General features: G+C 35.0%; 1 protein-coding gene across 1 annotated transcript in view; it reads right to left on the reverse strand.

The window, feature by feature from the left end:
* The window catches only part of LOC149804371 (sodium channel protein para-like), a 100,703-nt gene extending 83,585 nt beyond the window's left edge, over window positions 1–17,118 (reverse strand). Inside the window, exons 1-4 of the mRNA XM_089932269.1 lie at window positions 16,807–17,118; window positions 5,703–5,821; window positions 616–708; window positions 71–199 (exon numbers count right to left, since the gene is read on the reverse strand). Coding sequence (XP_089788395.1) covers window positions 71–199; window positions 616–708; window positions 5,703–5,821; window positions 16,807–17,118 — 653 coding nt within the window. The remainder of the gene's footprint in view (window positions 1–70; window positions 200–615; window positions 709–5,702; window positions 5,822–16,806) is intronic.
* Window positions 17,119–17,333: the final 215 nt, after the last annotated feature.

Below are 17,333 nucleotides of genomic sequence, written 5' to 3' on the forward strand. Positions count from 1 at the left end.
GTAATTCCATAAAAGTAAGGAAGCAATCGCTATTACACCAAAGTGCTAACCTGTTCGACGGAGTACTCACGCTATCGCTATAACACCGCAGTCTAACCAGTTCCACGGATCACGGAGGTATGTAAATTCTGTTAAAACAAACCCACGAGCTGTAATCTTCACCAAAAATTCCACTGTGTATATGGCTGTGAACACTGTCCTGTTTAAATAAAACAAATGCCATTTTAATTGGGACATTTTGTACTTCACATCAATATAAAATCTACTAATGGTACCGTTGAGCCAGAATAACTCCGAATTTATTGGATTACAACCGGATGCGAACATAATCCCTTAGGACTTAAACTCAGACACATTTGGCGATCAAGGTATTTTAAAATGGTATTGATACAATTAGAATGCATTTTCATCCTGTAAAGTAAAAGTTTTTTTAAATAAAATGATTGTTCTCAAACAAAATATGCGTAATTTTATCACCCTACTTATGCCAAACTGAACATATTGGACATCATTGGACTACATAACAAATTCTTTCATGTACTAAGATGGGTAGAGTAATGTTTAACTTAGCAGTTAAACGAGAGAGAGAGAGAGAGAGAGAGAGAGAGGTATTACTCTGTGACATTTCCTCCCGGGGTTTTGTTGGATGGGTACGTCATGAATATACAGTTGACGATAATTGTCAGAATCACCATTGCACTGAACAAAGTGCACATAGTTAAGGAAATACGTCACACATAACAAAATGTTTACCTTAAAAAGGGATAGTTCATAAATGAAACAATGTAACCCAAGAATAGTTATCTAAAAGCAAGGTGTTTCTCAAAACAAGTATACACTCACTGCCTGTACCTTTTTCAAATCCCAGTTATGTTACCATAGAATACAGAAGGGATAATTTCAGGTTTCATGAGTTAATATGTCGTGTCCAATGTTGATTAGTGTAGACTACGTGCTGTCGTCCATGTGGGGTAAAAGTTTATATTTGTTTAAAAGTCTCTTAACCATAAACAGGTAACTCTCCTAAATGTAATTTATATTTTGCTAGATACAACTAATTAAGTTTCAATAAGCTAGAACATTTACCATTTGTTGAGTGACAGTGATGAAGATATCAGTTAAAAAGAGTACAAGCAAGTCATACGCAATCTAAATGTACCAGCTGTTGAGTGACAGTGATATCGATTAAAAAGAGTACAAACAAGTCATACGCAATCTAAATTTGAAAAAGATGTTACAGCAGATGTACCTACATCTGAAATTAGATAAGAGTTGGTAAAAGGGATCATAAACGATATAGACTAAATATTTTAAAGCATGGGCGTAAGGTCACAGTAACCAACATTTTACGTGGTTTTTTTAGCTCTTGCCTGTAAAGGTGAACTCACTTATCGGGTAATAGCCCCTTTAGCTAATAAAAAGAATACAGTAAAATAGGTCACGATCAGCTTTTGCATGGTTAGTTACATTGCTGAATATGCTTTAGGATGGAATGCATGATGAGTCTAGATTTAACGAGGATATTGGTAATGTCATGAGGATATTGGTAATGTCATTGGTAATGTCATGAGGATATTGGTAATGTCATGAGCGAAAACACAATAGTGAGTCAGACGTGAAACATTAGTGATTTGCAATTGGTATTGTTGAGTTTACTTTTGAAGATGCATCCAGCTACAATTGCATTTAGTGCAGATGTACAAAGGTCCAATGTATAGATGCAACGAATGGTTAAAGAATGAAAGGAAAACCACTATGCCTTCTTGCATTTCCGTCGTGGGAATTATATATAGTTCATCACCTTTAAGGACATTGAAGTGGGACTGAGTGCACAGCTGTGGGGAGTAATGACTGAATGGCTCAATCGCCTCATTATTGATATAATAATGAGTAATATTTATAATATCACTTATAGTTTTATCCATACTTCAATAATTACCGATTGTTCGGAAAAGTGCATAATTTCTTACATCTCCCATTATATTGCTGTTCCACATTAATTTTAATCGTATTCGAAATGTATACAGAATGTGGGGTAGTGACCATTGTTTTTGTTCGTCCTTCGAGTTTAAAGATGACTATGACACCCTTGTCTGGTTTGGTTCCTGCGCATACGGGAGTTGCAGATCAGGTCGAATTATGCTCTGACCTGTCTCTGGCACACTTGACAGGAGATGCCGTTTGGTTTATTAGACCAATGGAGTAAGTGCTGGATTTCTGAGATTTACGATGCTTTTGCTTTTGCTATTCCTCAGCAGTTATTCTCACTTCGAAGTCCGTAGCACCAGTATGGATTTGACTGCGCCAGGTGAAGGATCCTGTACGAGATATAGATCAATGTTGAAGTTTTTCAAGGATGACTTGAGGGAACTTTGAAGAATTTATATTGACCACTTTGGCAACACAATGACTTCGTAGACCCTCAGTCTTGTTTGCAGACTGACGCATCTGCGCTCTGCACAATTATGCGTAGTCTGCCAAAGGCTACACTTGCTTTTTTCAAATATTCACCTACAAAGGTGCGACCAACCATTATATTACTCTTATACCATGTTATAATATTGTATAGGTTCTGAGCCCATCTCATGTGCCTAGGGCAACATCAACAGCATACTCAATAGTGAATAGTGACATAACATACTGTAGTGGAGAAAGATAACGTTGACGCTTGTTTCAAATCATTCTTTCCTACACCGGGTAGGTGTTTTAATGTTGTAAAACACCTTTTTGTTTACTTAATACTATTTCCATAATTAGAAAAGAACTTCATACAAATAAAAGTTTGCACATATTTTGTTTTCTTAGGTTTATGCCTGTGTTAAGTTTATCTTGACCATGGATGACAAGCAAACCTTAACAATCAACGAAAATTAATAAACGTTCATAGTAAAATTTTCTACTTACAGTCCATTTAAGTAAGTATTATTTGTTGCTTGTACTACCAGCACAGCTTAATGTTGCTTTTGTTTCCATACGTTTTTGTTACAAAGTTATTTTTACCAGAGACTTGTACATGCACTTGTATATATTCATTAATACAGCAGAACCGTAAATAACAGTACACAGATCATCCTGTAACTGTTTAATCAGAGTGGACGGCTACACAGGCTTCCTCTGAAAAGTCCTCTTGGCAGATTGAGCACCCAAGCAGATATGCTCATGATTTCTGGCTATGAAAGTACACGGCAAGGACTGTGTGGACACAGCATGACATGTGTTCAAGTGCAGTAGGATCTAGTGTCCATACACTTCATCTGGATTCGTAAAGACGTTTTGACAATGTCGTGCCACTGGAATCAGACAAATCTTGACACGTCTGGACGAGAGAGTTGGGGAGAATTTCTCCTCACTTAATTCTAAGTCTACAGTCCCCTTACTCCCACTAGATATCCTCAAGTCCGGTGACAATGGTCGAGCTGCAAAGCAGTAGATATATACACGCTGGGATATGTAGCTGCAGACATGCACACAGGCGGCTAAGAACATAGAGTTACGTTTTAATCGACTGGAGCAGCAGCAGAACTCAACAGCTTCGTGTGTAACTAAGCAGCCCTTTTAAAGATCAAGCTGTGCACTTCCGTGGTATGAGGAATGGGCAAGAAAAAATACCTTAAACTTTGGCTCCTTCACCTATGCAGGCTGAAGAAGGACAACTCACTGAAGTAGGAGGTCAATATCCAGTGCCTATAATGCTCAATGTCTCCATTTTGGACCAGGATAATGTGAAACAGGAAGTTGTCAAAGTGTTGTACAACCAACTAGAAACAATTTATGTGAAATTGGAAAATGTCTTGGAAAAAGTGGAATCCTTCACAGAATTTGTGTTCTCGGCGCATCTAAAACTGTTTGCCCCACCACACATAAAAATCAAGCTTGATTTGATTAGAATAATACTGCCATACAGAGACTACTGAATGAGCAGCATAAGCTAGTTAATGCCTGTTTAGAGAACAGTACTTACTCATCCAAGAAGGCAGCATTCAACAACATCAAGACAATTGTCAAATGAAATCTCAATGAGTTGCACAACGTATAGCTATGCAGTAAGACAGATAATATACTACGCGGATAGGAATTTTATAAGAATTTCTATTGCGCCTTGAAGACAGCCTTAAGGCCACATTCATTAATTATACAGAGTTGACTGAGTTTGAGAACGGAATTAATCTGCTTTCAAATGGCAAGGCCCCTAGAGGAGATGCTATACCAACATAGGTCTTTAAAGGAAGAGGCGCGTTTATGACACATAAATTAACTGAACTTTTCCAGTCAATGTGGACACAAAAGACTATATACTAAGAGTTCGAGGACGCATTGTTTGTCTACTTGTACAAGCGTAAAGGCAACATACAACCCCGCGTGAACCATTGGAGCATCTCCTTGCTGTCAATGGTTGGCAAAGTTCTCACCAGAGTTCTCTTGAAATGCTTTGTGCATCACACCGATCACGGGCACCTGCCTAAGAGAGTTGCTTCAAGTAAGGAAGAGGGACCACATACGGGTGTTTGCAGCTCGTTAATTCCAGGAGAATTGCCAGAAACAGAAATCCATCTTGTACATGATATGCATCGACCTGGCAAAAACAACTCACACTCTCAGTCGTGGGGACCTTCGGAAGAGCATGGCTACTTTTGGTTGCCCAAATAAATTCATATTAATGGTTCTGCAATTTCATGGCATTGACGATCGTGTGGCGGATGACATTGTGTCATCTGAACCATTCGCAGTAATTAGTGGAGTCAAACAAGGCTGTAAGTTGTCCTTAACACGCTTCAGTATGCATACTGATGCATTTCGCTACAATGCGAAACCTGGATAGTGTACAGACGCGCTGTCAAGAAGCTGTCATGAATGCATGGGAAAAATTGATGAGGATCTGATAGCAACACCTGATCCCATAGACTGCGATTCTCACACGAGCAGGCATTCCAAACGTTCACATTATGCTGAGGTAATCACATATGAGATATCAGAACTGCAGCATGTCCTCTATCAATCAAGCAAACCTTTGCTGCATCTCATGTCAAGTGCGCAATAGACAATTCAAAACACATATTGGGCGGATCAGCTACTCGTGCACTCACGAAAATCAAACTAGTTAGTGATCCCATTGCGATCTTCGATCTCGCAGGAAGAATACACAGCAAAGATAGAGTGCTACTGTGGCATAGATTTGCTGATAAAGGATGTCTCGAAATATTATTTTTTTTACAAATATTAATTAAGATAAAGTTAGATGTATTATAAAATATTATATGATGATCTGTATATTATATATTTTTATTGAACTGATCCGTCCATGGTTAAAATACATGTATTGAACTCAATGTCCTGGAACTAATGAGGTACATTATAAACATAATTTTACTATGAACTTATGAAATGGGACCAATGACTATATTTGGCCGTACATCAGAACCATGATATAATGATGTACCTTAATGAGAGAGTGGTCTATGAATGACTTCATATTCATTAAATCTCTTTCTATAACTCGACATTGAATGATGATAATTAACAAAATATCGTCTTAAATATGACTGTGAAAAATACTAAATCTCATTTGTCTCAAATCATTAAAACATGTTTGATTGAGACCATATTAAATTATAATTACATACAATAAATCAGATTCTGGATTTACATAATATGAATCAGCGGAGTATCTAGGCAAAATAACAATAGATTTTGCGAAAGGATATGGGTGGACCAGGAGATATATGGCTAGCCGTCTGATTGGATTGAAGATGCTTAGTATAAAAAAGGCGTTGGTGGCACTGAATCTGAAGATAGTCTTGTCTTTTGCAATTACACAACATGTCTGAAAATAAAGAAAAAAATGAGGTGTTGCTAATTTGTCATATACTATTACAATACGGATTTAAGGACAATGGATTCAAAATGATGTGTGCCATTTAGCAAAAAGAAATAAGATACAAATTCTAGTGTACTTTATGATTCTAATACTTAAGCGTGCACACAAATGATGATTGTTGATAAAAGATAATGTCAATTTGGTAAGATGCGAATAAATCAAATCAAAATTCGATTAATAGGTTCTAGCAAAAATATTTTATGCTTTAATATTAAAATATGCTTGCAATATATGCAATGGACAAAAGAGTATGTTACAAACATTTGCTGAACGTGAAAGAGTACAACCAAACTTTTGAAATAGTTGATGTGAACAAAAATTTTCTTTCACGATATACAAATGATTGATGTGAACACACATACTTATCTAATCCGAATACATTATGTATATCAAGCTTTTATTACAGGAACAATTTTATGTATTTAAATGAATCAAATTGGCAAGTATGTTCGTACAAAGTGTATGGAAAATGTCGACAATTTCTATATTTCCTCCTACTGTTCATGTTATGACATATAGTCTTAAAAGCTAAGGGACAGAAAGATGCGAAACCAACAAGATTAGTAAAATTAACACATAATTTATTTTTTAAATTCCAAAGTGAAAATTTAAGAGGAACTTACAGTAATATGAATTAAATCCCAAACATTACTAAATGTGCTATTACAAATACAAAAGTATAGAGCGTTTGGAAAAAAATTATAACAGTCTTGAATGTGCTGCAGTAACAGCTGTACTGAATAGGCTGATGTACCAGCAGTCTTGATGTATGACAATGATATAATTCAGAATGTCTTTGAATGAATACACTATAATCCTAAAATAGTGTCTTAGTCCAAATTATCATTGAGCATTTTGTAATACCAATTAAAACTTTAAAATATGATTCCTCTCAACAACTGAAAATGATTACACTGACAGAACATTCAAGTTACGCGAATTAGACACAGTAAAATGACCAGGGTATGCGTCATGAGCTCGCCACCAAAAGAGTCTAAATTTCTGATTAAAGCTAAACCATAACTATTCTGCTTCCCCAAAATACTCCACCAACCCCTTCATCACTTTTGTTAAAAAGACGTTTCAAATAATTGACTAAATTTTGGAGCTGAAAGAACTGGCACACTAAAGAATGATCTTTAATTTATCAAAAGTATCCTGACATTAGTCAACACAGTGAAACCTAGATTTCTTGCTGAGCAAATTGATCAGGGGTCCAGCAATTATAGAAATATTTCAGCAAATTTGCCAATAATATACAGAGGTACGCAAATATCACTTCAGATCCTTTTTCGCTAACAGGCACATGAATTTATAGAGAGCCGTGACCTTAGGTTTGACTTGAATGTGTCCCACAATATGTCCTAAAATGTAAGACAAGAACAGCATAATCACTTTTACTCGAATTCTCAAATGTGAATCACAGAGTCTATGAAAGAATTCCCGAATGGTTTCCAAATGATCTATACAGGTATCATTGTAGATGATAGCGTAATCGACGTGGTCATCACAGTTATCTAGATCATATCCAATCATGTTCATTAAACTCTGGAATGTTGCAAATGGTTTTAGTTTTATTAATATTTAAAGGAATTGCTTATGGAAATCTTATGGACACGCACATGACGGCGAACAATCGTAGGAAAGGGGCTGATACTGTAAACCATTAGTCTGGTAATTGGTTCTTCAAATGTAGGAATAGGTTGCAGATGGGCTTTGAATATTTTCTGAGGGGGTTTTCCTAGAATTTGACAAGTGTGACAATATCTACAGTATTAACTCATTCGGCCCCAGAGGTTTTTGTCGTTTTCGCCTGAAATGTGTGTAGGAAAGAAATTTGGGGGGCTATTTCTGAATACATCGTAATACATCGGCTTTCAACAGATTTTCCATGAGACTAATGCCTAGTTGTATTAGAAACATAATTTTCCATTGGTTATTTTGCTTGCGCATGAGCAGAAGGGTAAAGGAAGGAGTTTTTTTCTTCTGTTAGCTTAAAGGACCCATCATTTTCGTATGGAGACCGCTCTTTATTCCAAATGCCCACTGTATCCTACTTTTTGCAAAGGATCACTTGTCTGTGTGGTGACTTTTAGACCGGTCTGCTTTAGATCTGAAGATAAAAGGTCTAAAATCCGGATACAAAATCGTATTCCGACCACATGCGAAGTTTAGGTGGAAAAAAACGGGTCCAAAAATTAGGTTTTTCCCTGTGTATTTTGTAGTGCAACTAGAACTTCCAGATTATTTGGCATCATTTTAGAGTATATATGTCTGCTTTTTTGTAATAATACCCATGTTGGTGTATCTTAAATGACCTTGATGTTGCAGAGCTCGTAATTAGGGTACAGCCTCATCATTCCTACAGACGGGATTGCGGCCGAATCGGTTAAGAAAGATCACTTTTAATTTTCGACAATCACAAAAAGATTTAAGATCTTGTCATAAATCGTATTGACTCCTATATGACCGCCGAAGGAGTTTCATGAGCTAGACTAAGCATTAAAAGCCCTAATAGCCCTTTGAATCAAGCAGGAGATCTGTGGATCTTGTTTCTGTTCGACAATGAGTGATTGTCTTCAGTCACCCTGATTTAAATAAACAGAATGAGTAGTAAAAGGAGTATCACTTTAATCAGAATATATTGATTGATCAATACAAGGAACATAATCAAAAGGCCTGCCAATACATGTGCCAGATAAAGGAATAATTTCATGATCAACATCATTCCTAAGAGCTCTTTGTGTCAGAGATTTAATTCTTAAGATGATGGATTAACCACAATCATATCTCCATTAAGATTATTGCTTAGTAATAAATGAATACTCTCAGTGGGCAAAGAAAACACTGCTCCAACAATCATGGGTTCTGAGACGAAGTCCTGTGCCTGATTGACCTAATGGAGAGCAGCATTAACACAGCCTCACTATACTTCCTGAATAAGAACACTTTCACACGAAGATCACTTCTAAAACAAAGTCAAAGTACCTAATAACAAAATACCCAGAGAAGCTCACGTGTCCCTTAAAATTTTAGTAGGGATAGGCTAGGTAGAATCAATAATAAGTTATATCGAACCTATCGACATGAATGGTGCATACTTCTCTATAATAAAAGCAGACTGGGGTTCGACGAATCCAATGTATTGATTTCAAAACAAGATTGTGACTTTGAACATGTGGAATAGATCTATCTTTATTCTGTTTATCTTTTTCCAACCTGTAGCAATCAGAAACGACGTGCACTTTCTTTTTACAATAAGCGCACGTTGGACGAAATATGGATTTCTGATTAGTCTTATCAGAAGATTGATTTCTAAAAGTTGCACCAGATTGAGATTTGGAAGCGCTTACATGAGGCTGAGATTTACAATTGCCCACAAAATGCTGAGAAGAATACTTATTATCAGATGAAATAGTGAGTCAAGGAATCGTCATCAGCTATTTGAGGAGAAATTTAGAAAGCTTCTACTGTTTGCTCATCAAGACAGGTCCTGCCGTGACTGTGGATGCAATTCTTGAAGTCTTTAAATACATGAGTGGTCTAAGATTAGCAAACTCTATAGTAACTTTCGTGACACAGCCTCACTTATCAAATAGGTTTTCTTTTATCAATGTATATTTGTTATAGGTTTGTTTAATTTCTTTTCTACGATTCCTAAACCTTTGTCGATATTAGTCAGGTACCATCAAATACCTATTAAAGATACATTAATGAACCACGTCATAATCAGCACGCTGGTGTCCTTATAGTGAAATGTAGATATCACGAGCTCTGCCAATAAGTACACATTGTAATAACAAAGTCGAATAACCATTTCAAGTTTTCAGCCATTTTCTCAGTTCCACTTCTTTTAATCTATAATACATTCCACTTTCTTCCTTCTCTCTTCAATATGCAGTCTGTCTGCCTGTCTCTCTCCATCTTCTACATTTCTGCCTCTCACTGTGGCTGAATTTCTAATTCTTCTCTTCATATACATTTATACTTCCTTACCCTCTCTATGTCACTGAAGTTACATTTGTCTCTCCTCTTTTTTCTGAATCTTATCATTTGTTCTGAAACCAAGGCTCTTTTAATTCAAATTCCATCTGGGTTTTTTATATAAAAAACTGGAATTTGTTTAATTTTCTAATAAAACTAGACAGCTACTTACTAATCAAAAAGCACTGTAATACAAAACTTCATTTCCAATTCATTACTGAACTAAAATATTCCTTATCTCTTGCTAAAGACACGCTTTTCCTTTATAAATATCGGAATATTTGCCAACCTCAAGCAACTAGTCGTTGTCATAGACTATTCCTCCCTGGATACGATTAAAAAGAACTGTCTCCACTGCAGATGACATTTTAAATTTAAATATTTACTTGAGACAACAAAACCTCCGAAATAAAGTCAAGTGAATTTTAAATACAAATTTTAAAATATCTCTCATATTTTACAGACATTCAAATCCCATATGAGTCCCCACTTTCTGTTATGACAATATGGTCTAAGACTAGTTAAATGAAAGAAGCTACACCAACAAGTTTACTAAAGCAAGGAAATAATTCATTTAAGTTACAAAGTGAAAATTTAAGAGGAACTTACAGTATTGTGAACTTCATTCCAAATATTCCTATGTTCTATCATAAGTCCAACTATACAGAGTGCTCCGAAATCAAAATGACTTCAATGTGCTGATGGGCAAATAACATTGAATAGGTTTATGTACAGACAGTCTTAATGTATCACAATGATATAATCCAGAATGTCTTTGAAGGAATTCACTATAATCCTAAAATAGTGTTTTAGTCCATAAAGTCAATGAGCACATTGTAATTCCAGGGAATAGTTTAAAAAACGATTCCTCTCAATTATGCCTGAAAATGAGTCCACAAACTGAACTTGAAAAAGGAAAGGACTGAATAATTTTGTTTATTGTTTACTACAAACTTCTATAAAACCTTAGAGAGAATAAAATGCCTTGGATATGGGTCACAAGTTAGCTTTCATAACTTCTAAGTTTTTGAATAAGATTAGGGTTTGAATTTTAATATTAGTAAACAACTTATTTATAATATACAGACTTGACAAAACCAGGTAGTTCATAGCTACTCTACCCACAGTAACGGACAGCATTTTAATATTCTAATTCTTTACTTAATGATTATACCGCTTTTCTGATTGATAAATAACTTGTTTTTATTCCTGTTTCCATATACAAACTAACAATCCATCTTTCTCTTCATGCATTTATGTTCTCTACATCAACTATTTACTCGAATGATATTATAAACCTTTATACTGAATGTCCCAAATAATAATAATAATAATTAATAATAATAATAATAATAATAATAATAATAATAAATAATAATAACAATAATAATATTACTAATACTAATAATCGGGCATCTTCATTATGATCATCATCAATAAATATATGCTACTATAAAGGTGCTTCCACTTAAATTAGAAGCTTGCTTAAAAACGGGGTCAAATCATTGTAACACATAAAACGTAGCTTTCAGTTTTGATTAATGTTGAGAAATATAAATTGTATTGCATATCATATGATAATTACCCCCACACCCCCAAAAGGACATAAAAACAGTCTTCATGAATTTAGATTAATATGATATTTACGTAACTGACATTAGTAATTTTGGTAACATTGGTAACTGTTCTTCCGTTCAACATTCAGGATTTGATAAGGAGAAAAGAAAATATGACCAGAATGAACAGCTGGAAATATGAGTTCTTTCTTCTTTCGCTTGATAACCTCTTCAGTTTATTTTCGTGAGTGACAAGTATCCATAAATGTCCTTTGCATGCACAGAAATACTGAAGTGTGTGCAATTGTGATGAGAGTGGAGCATCACTATTTGTTGTCATTTGGCTGCTCTTCGCCACTCCACCCTTCTTTTCTGTTTCATTTGTATGTCTTTTGTCGTGATCGCAACTACATACCACAAAATTAATTTCTTGCATTGCTTATCCAATTTTACTATTTTAAGAAACCTTTTTAAAATTATATCCTTGCATAATTTATATGTAGATAGTCTTATTTACATAAGAGAGTTGTGAGAAAAAAAAACATGCAAAATTAATGATTTCTCCTTCATTGATTAAATTATTTTGCGGTCATTGCTTCATATAACTTTGCTGATCTGTTTCTAGCTCATGTTGAAAAATTTGGAATCGCATCTAGCTGTTAAAATTTAAGCACTTCATGGATTATTTATGAAATATTTTAACTCGCAAACATAAACTGTATCATTATATTATGATCATAGTTTACAAACTTTAATGCAATTTATCCCTTCATATATCAAAGACACTCTAGACTGCAATAGTAAGCTGAAATGTGTTCTGAAATTGTCAGATAAATAATTCTTCGTTTCTTTAATATCACTTATCTCGACTTAAAATATACCATACAAGTAGTACTGAAGCTTGCGAATGCTTCAATAGTAACGATAACAGAACACGCATGTTATCCAGCGAAACTATTTGTCATTCAATAAAATCGATTCTTTAAAATAGTTATTTTAATGTGGGGCGTAAAATTGATTAAAAATAAAAACACTGCTATGTGCAGTTCCATGCTATGTGCAGTTCCACGCGATGTGCAGTCCCATTTGTTTTTCTAATGTATCGTTATTGATGGGGAAATTAAGAAATGACTTCTTGAATAATCCTTTTTAAACCAGATGTAGGACTCAAATTTGTCGATAACATTGTTACAATAAAGAATCATTCCACAGAAAATCATTGTGATTTCACAGACTGTTTAAAATATTTTCATTCTTCAATTAAATTCACTTAAAAAGTGTTGCATAATAAAGAGCCATTTGTGCACGTAGATGCTGTTGAAAACAGATGTAATGATATTTCTACGGTATTTGTAAAATCATCAATGTTCATCACTTTCTTGAATATCATTCGTGCCATCAACAATTGTGCAAAGATTGAATCATTGCACGCAGATGAAATATTCAGAAATTGTCGACATAATTAGGTCAGAATTTATGAAATAAAATTAGTCAGTTGGTTTTACGTATGCTGATTTCGACTGAGTATCAACAGGTCACAGATAAAAACCAGCCCTTCGTTCCCTTCGGTGTTGAAATGTACCTAATCTAGGTAGGATTAGCAACAGATGTTGTGTTGTTTTGCGATTATAGTGCACGGTATGTGTTGGCCATTTCAAAAAGGCATGCCTACACGTGCTTACGACATATAATCTTTTCTATTTCCTTGTTCTTTGCAAAACTCATAAAGAAATTATTGCCATGCAGTTGTGTGCACAAAGTTGTAACGGTAGTGTAAATTAATGTGAATATAGCATACCCCGTCGTCATGAATGACATTCTCCTGCTGCATATTTTAGTTCAACCAGCCGATTGCGATGTGGTTACTTATACTCACTTGATCAAGAGAGTGAGTGCGTCAAGTGCAATGTTTCGACAATAGCAGCTCACGTTTCTCACGTTCTCTATCCTTAAGTCTCACCACGCATACATAAATAGACTGACATTTGCATGAATTCCTTGCCAGGAACCTGTCTTCTATTTGACAGCGTTGTTTCATCTGCTGTAGAGTTAGTAATACTTGTGCACGTTCTCTATACCATTTTGTGTTCGATAGGTTGGTTTATTACGTTAAATTATTCCCAATTTACCTTTACCTTATATATATATATATATATATATATATATATATATATATATATATATATATATGTATGTATGTGTGTGTGTGTGTGTGTGTGTGTGTGTGTGTGTGTTATTTTAATATAATCTTGTATAATTACTCTTGTTGCAGATAGTTATATATGTATGTAATTGGATTAAGCCGTTCCTAACGCCGAGTAGTTTTATTGTTAACCAAATTTTTCCATGTATACGCAGCTATAACACGTAACGGTTTTTGAACCAAAAAGACCTATCAATCATGGCTCATTTATTACACGGTTCAGTTGCATGTATATCCAAATTAATTATGGTAACAGAAGATGGAACCAGCACTGTTGGACCGGCCCAAAGTCTTAACTGTCAAAGGATCATGCTCCGACCTGTACCTGCGTGAATGTAAAGTTCATTAATAGACAAAATGAATATTACTAATGGGATCATTCCTTGCCATATGCCGTATTAAAGTGGCATTGGGTATTTTCATGTTCGTTCGATGAGCAAAGTATTACTGAGTTTTCACTTTCGCTACATATTCGACGTATGTAACATACATTTCATTTTCGTTTGATGAACAGCAATCGTATAATAAATTTCATGTTCGGACGTTGAACGACGTAGCATAAAAAATTCATGCTCGCTCGATGAACGACATAGTACGATAAATTTCATATTCGTTCGATAAGCGACGCAATATCATAATTTCATTTTCCATACATGAACGATATAGTATCGACTTCGTCTTCCTTATTTCATGGTGCATTGTCATACTTGCCTATGTTTTGTGAACAGTAAAATTCCATAAATTAGTCTAAGTTGTTTGAAAAACGTTAATTCACGATTTCTTTAAATGAATAGCACAGTTTTATATCTGTCAAACCGAACAAAATAATTTCGTATACGAGTGAACATACCTATATTATAATACATGTTCTGTACATAAACAAATATGCATAGTCAAACCTCTCTGAATGAATTTGGATTTAATGATGGGATTTCTTAATGAGTCAAAGTACAGTTTTGTAATACTGCTTTAGAGTGAAACTTGCACTGATTTTAAATAATCACCAGCTTAAACAGAATACTATATCTGGGATGAATTATTCATTGGACAATCGTCGACCACCACAGATATGGTACACAAGTTTCATTACTCATCTACTTGCTTTCGACATTGAAGATAGTCTTTGTTCTGACCAAGTACGTTCCGCCTTGCGAATGTTAAGTCGTGTCGTAGCAAATCGTGCAGTATAAAATTATATCCTTGTCCTTTAGTTCTTTCTTTTTCGTATTATCTTTGTTTCCACGGCCAAAAATTCGTGTACCTTGCGGAAAGTAATCATGTTTTCGTGCTTGGTTCTTGTCTAGTTTGCATAATCGTCCTATAGAGAAGGTGCTGCTTCTGAACGAAAAATACTTTTCGAACGATCAAGTTTCAGTTATTTGTTAGGTAATATGATATTTTTCTCACTAAAACGATAGTTATCATCCAGTTATAGATACTGGACTTGAAGAGAGGGATACGTAGATCTGAAAATCTCTTATCCAGCGTATTTAGCTTGCTGCTCACTGCTTTGACGTGTTTGTTTCCCCTCTATCATTATTCCTTGACAAATACGACATTTTAAAGATGCCATACACTTGGAAAGAACTGTATTTGCTATAACATTCGTAGCTTACTTTCAAAGATCATTTACTTTGTGTGTGTGTGTGTCTGTGTGTGTGTGTATAATCTGTATTTATGTATTGACTCCTTATATTTTCATCAACTACTGCTAGAACTTTTACTGAATAATAGTATTAATATAAATTGTTTTATTATATACTTAAATGCAAAATATAGAGAATTATTGGCGAAATAATTTTCATATTTTTTAGCCTTATATTTTCACATGTGAAAAATATAGCCATAAATTTTCACATCTGAAAATATAAGATTTTCATTCGTGCCATGCGACAATTAACTCTGCGTATGCACAAAATATGTTCCCGAAACAACAAAAACGAGCATTTTGTGACCTAGAAGAAAAAAAATCGAAACTGCCTTGCATTTCAGACATGGAAATTAATCATTCATGCAGAAATGTGACCAGACGCCGTTCGCATCTCTCTGAAGTTATTTCCCTTTAATTCCTTGACAACAACAACAACAAACCCTCTGTGATGCATTCCTGAACTGGACTTAGATTGTTTCCAGATAGGGCCATATAGTTTACAAAATGCCAAAAATGTTATTTACCGTGACAGATTAACTCAGCCAAATACTAGCGCTTTCTTAAGTCACGTATATGTATATCATCAGGCATTGAAAGAGGTGAATTTACGAAGAGGATGTGGTGAGAAGGTGTTTTACTAAAGAGTGAGTTTAATCTTGTAAACTTTGATTCAGGAGCAAATTTGGTATATAATAAAAAGAAAAGTTTTCTTTTCTACGTTAATATCGGATATATTTCTTTCTTTTTGGCACCAAAAAACTATATATTTTAACTCATGGCATCGAATTTTGTTAATGTACCAAGTATCTGGTAGCACACGATGAAATATATCCGACATTAATGTAGGAAAAGAAAATATCCTCCACACACTTTTCATCTACTGGATTCCAGAACCTGACCCTGTTCGTACAATATTCTGTATAAGAAAGTGTGCATATGAAAAAAAAAATGTCAATGAAAGTATGTACTTATTTAACTCAAGTCGAAATGGCAACAGATCTAATTTTGAACAAAGGTCTTAGGAAATGGCAAAAGAGGATTCCATGATCATGTCCTCCTCAATCAAGACAAAACCACGAGCCCATGTTGAATGCTCGAAGTAGAAATGATAGCTCAAAATCAGATTTTCACTAGATTCTAAGAGTAGCCAACAACTAGTATCATCTATTCGTGATGTGCAACATATAGCTTTCTCCATGTTTGCTTCTATATGTTTTTGTTCTTAAACGTAATAAGAAAACCAATTGAAATTAGGCCAGATAATGATGATGTTTTGGAGAGTAATTGATTAAAAACCACGCCAAGTGGCTAGAAACTGCTCGCCCCCATAGTTTCGACGCTTATTGATAACATAGGGGTAATTCCAATATTGCATATATCCAATACTTTCATGTGTGGTGTTTGCTTACACGGAGCAGAGAGTGTTTTGGAACTGAGCTTGACATGAGATCGTTTTGATGAAATATAATCTCAGGAAGATATGTCTGACAATTGTTTTCAAACTATGATGAGAGAAGAGGAAGAAGTAATAGCACACCTTTTTATATTGATAATATTCGTCAATGTCTTCTATGGGTTTTCCAATTAGTTCTACTGGAAAGTATTCCTCCAGGGAAGGTGGGAGCTTTTTGCCAACTTCCAATTTGGCATTTGGCTTTCGCGGATGATGTTCCTCTGAATGTGCAGGCTCTACGTCCTCCCCATCCTCCTCCAACTCAGCCGCCTGCTCCTCTACCTCTGCTTTTGCCGCCGCATTCTCTTCCGCGATTCGTTTCTCGATATTAAAAAGAGAGTCCCGAGTAAAGAGCCTGAAGGGACTAAACTCCTCCCCTGGCAATTCTTGCTCCATTTTGCCGTCAACGCTATGTATTGGTCACAAGCGGGGATATGTTAATGCTGGGCCCTGGAAGATACAAATGAATTTAAGAAGCTGGACATTATTCAACGAGTTTCATAAATTTAATAATAAATCATTACCCATTTGATATTATTTTTATCACAGTTTTTATTTCAGTGGAAATTATTTAGAAAGAAAGAAGAACGAATAATTTCGTTCATTCTGAC

This window comes from Sinohyriopsis cumingii, chromosome 2, assembly GCF_028554795.1.
Source record: "Sinohyriopsis cumingii isolate HCF-2022 chromosome 2, ASM2855479v2, whole genome shotgun sequence".
Taxonomy (NCBI): domain Eukaryota; kingdom Metazoa; phylum Mollusca; class Bivalvia; order Unionida; family Unionidae; genus Sinohyriopsis; species Sinohyriopsis cumingii.